Below are 3,615 nucleotides of genomic sequence, written 5' to 3' on the forward strand. Positions count from 1 at the left end.
ATCAGGCTCTTGTGGTAAAACCACTCGTTTGGTGAGCATGAGGAGTGCTTGGCTCACCTCCAAGAGTTGAATCTTTACCTGATCCAATTAATCTTGGATTGTATCAGGAGGAGGATTACGTCCTCCCTGGCCACCATCTACCTCGATAGGATTTTGGCTTTCCTGGGGAATATCTGGATTATTCACTCCAGGGATCTGAACACCAGAATTGCTTTGTGCAGCGGCTGCTGATCTAGTCACCATGGCTTTTCAAGTTGTTTCCCACAGACGGCGCCAATTGATGCGTCCAAAATCTGCTCAGCCGTTAGATCTCCTCGTGATGTCCTGCAAAACGAAAGCGTCAGATGTGGCCCGACCACTGGGGTCGGGAGTCCCCCTCCGAAGGCTAAGTCAGTTGATGAACTTAATCACAAACGGCTCTGCTAGAAGCGCAAAGCTTAAGGAATGAAGAACTGGGAAGGGTGACCTAGATAGCAGATCACTGATAGTTTAGGTCTATCAGTATGTATCTGAACCTGAGTCTCAGATAGTATTATTTTTTCGATCCCCTCACCTTGTATGGTAGTGAGGTTTATATAGAGTGTACCTTCGAATCTCCTTCGTTGGATGCACTTGAGCCTTCTTTGGGTAGTCGTTGGATCTTATCAGTTAGATCCGTTGAGCAATAGACTTCTACTAGTTTGGGCTAGGAGAGGACTCCTGAGATAACCTTTAGGTTATGCGATGATTATCCCTTCGATAATGATTATCCGCAGCCGTCAATTCGAGTCTGCCATCATTAGGGTGATTACCCTAATCCATAAGTAGGATTAGGGCACGCTTGCAGCCGAATAAGCTTTCTTCTTCAGCAAGCCATCTTCCGGATCAGATTCGCTCGGGAGCTAGTCGGATCTCTCCGTCTCGACCGGGGTCGAGGGTCGGACCAGGTATGAACCCGATCTAATCATAATCTCTCCATATCAGATTTGAACTTGCTTAAGGGTACTTTTCACATCCTCTATCTTATCTAGTATGTTTGAGAGTTATAGAAAATGAGAATTGAAGTCTAAAGATTGGAAATCCATATAAGATGGAAGACTTTGGAGCTGGTGGATTCCCTCGTTTCATTTTTGGCTTCTTTTATCTTTGCTATAATATTTAAAATAAATATTAAAGTAGTCAATTAACATTTGTCCCATCCCTTGCATACACAACCAAGAATTTTTGGCTTGAGTATTTCAATGTGTATTTATTACTCATCCTTTACTTGTTCAACTGGTTTCGATTTCGGTATCATCCAGATTTGTTGCCAGGGGGTTTCAACTATTTCATTTTCTCTATTAGTTCAAGGCTAGGTTCTTTGTAGGGATAGCCATTATAACCCTTCACATCAAACAACAAATCCTCAATGAAATTAAAACTCAAGAATTTAGTTGAGTAAAAATACCTGTCAAGTATCGTAGGAAAAGAAGAGAACGAAAAGAGTAGAAATCTTCCTCAACGCAATGTGAATATCGCAAAGCTTTTATAGTAGTGAACAAATACATTGAGAGTGAGTTTCCATGGAGAGACTAAATAGAGGTTACCGTTGTGATGAAACCAACCTAAAGGTCTTACGAATAGTTTCTAGCGCTCGCCATGAGCATAGAAGAGAAAGTGAGATGATCGCTGCAATTCCAGGATCTCTCTGAATTTTGTGAAAAGAAAGAAGAGAGCCATGAGCCTATAAGAGAGAATCGTTGCAATTCAAGGGCTTTTTTAAATTTCATGAAGAGGAGAGACCGACAACCGAGAGTGTGAGAAAATCGATTTAATCCAAGGCTTTTTCAGAATCTCATGAAGAGAGAAGAGAAAGCCGTGGGCATAGAAGAGAGAGTGAGAGACGAAAACATCGTAGAGGATTCAGGGTTTTTCTAAATTTTGGGAAGAGAGAGGAATATATAGGTGAGTTTAAATAAAAATCAAATTTACTTTGAATTGGATGACAGTTGGATTACGTAATGCCACATGGCACAATCATACATGTCCCCACCACACCTATAAGGCTATAACCATGTGACTCATGCGGAATAGGATTTGAGAGGACAAACAGGATAAGGAGAAAGAGAAACGGTCACATTAACGGCTATAATCGGAAACTTCATCGCCGGCGAACAACGTGACTGTGGTTATTCGTTTCCTTCTTAATTCACAATGCATCAGGATTTAGAAAATAAATTTAGTAAAAACAAAGTAAAGAAAGCTTCAAAAGAAGAAAACAAATACTATTCTGTACTGCTAATCTGCTAATAATTTGTTCTACAAAAATATAAAGCATTCCATTGAGACAAGTGGGTTCTCGAGAGACTCGTTTGTCGGCCAATTCCCTTCTTCTCTCGCTTCCTCAGTTTTCCGTCCGTTTTCTAGATCCAAAGCTGTGATCCTTGCAGGTGATCTCACGGCCCTCGAAGAAGGGCTTTTCCCCAAACTACCCCTAGTCGCCGGTGACCTGGATCTCCTACCGGAACTCTCCCCAGGATCTCGTTTCCCACCACCGCCGCTTGCGGGAATCCGCTGTCTCCTCGTATAACCACCACCACTTATGTCTTTAGCACTCTGATAATGAATCTGAGAAGGCTTCAGGATATTGCTATCGTTTCTCCTGCTCGGCGACTGGTTCAACCTTCTTGCCGGAGAAGACTTCCCTCCCCTTTCGATTTTCCCTGGTGAATCTCCATTTACAGGGCGCTTCCTGGGGATCTTTGCCGGAGATCTGTCCACTCTTTGCCGGACCTCGCCGTCGTCCACGGTGGATCTTTCCCCAATCGTTGTGGTGGACACGGTTTCGCTGAAGCTATACATGTCCGACACCTCAGAAATTTCTTCTACTACTGCAGATGGAGACGGAGATGGATCAGGAGGAGGTGTTCTTCTCTCTGTCTCATTTGCTCTTTCTTCAACCTTCTTGATGAAAGAGGAGGGAGGTGGAAGAGGAGGTGTTGGCGGCGGTGAAAGATTATCTCTTTCAATTTCAGGAAAAGAGGGCTTATGGATCTTCTTCGCTCCCACATTACGTGAAGAGGGTTTTGAGGTTGGGGTTGGAATCTCTGATAACACTTCCTTCACAGTCTCTTCTTCCAATGGAGGTGGAAGCAGATGAGATTCGCCACTTCCTGCTGTTGCTTTCACGTCAGAGGTCTCAGCTTGTTTCCCAGTAGACTTGCTTGTGCTGACACAACAACCCATTTTGGGGTCGTCAAGGTTTTCACTCTAAGAGATTAAGAGACTGAAGAGCTTGGATCTTTGTCATTTTCTGTTGTGAAGTCGACTGTGAAACATGGTCAATTGGGATTTCTCTTGTAGGGACCAGAAAGCTCGGAGTGCAAGTGCGGCGGAGTAAGAACTTTCTAAAGGGTGAAGGAAAAATCTAAGAATGGTTCGGAAAGCAAGTGAAGAGTAAAGCAAGAAGACACAGACCTTAGAGAGTATTTATTAAGAGATCTGGATTTCCGCCACTACTGGTGCCGAAATCACAGAACGCAGTTAACTGTTGGGCATGTGGGACCGTCCAATTTTTGCCACAGTGACACCTTCTCCAGCAGTACATCACTGTTCTAGGTATCGGTGTCATAACAAACGATGTGTATCAGTTTTGTA

At 43.5% G+C, this 3,615-nt stretch overlaps 1 protein-coding gene across 1 annotated transcript; it reads right to left on the minus strand.

Moving 5' to 3' along the window:
• Nucleotides 1–1,891: 1,891 nt before the first annotated feature.
• LOC149028922 (uncharacterized) lies at nucleotides 1,892–3,404 on the minus strand. Its single transcript, XM_089149423.1, has one exon. It carries the CDS (start codon nucleotides 3,202–3,204, stop codon nucleotides 2,278–2,280), a length of 927 nt encoding a protein of 308 aa, XP_089005549.1. The 5' UTR covers nucleotides 3,205–3,404; the 3' UTR covers nucleotides 1,892–2,277.
• Between the last annotated feature and the right edge of the window lie 211 nt (nucleotides 3,405–3,615).

Source organism: Hakea prostrata, chromosome 1, assembly GCF_041222555.1.
Source record: "Hakea prostrata isolate BN-2017 chromosome 1, UWA_Hpros_2, whole genome shotgun sequence".
Taxonomy (NCBI): domain Eukaryota; kingdom Viridiplantae; phylum Streptophyta; class Magnoliopsida; order Proteales; family Proteaceae; genus Hakea; species Hakea prostrata.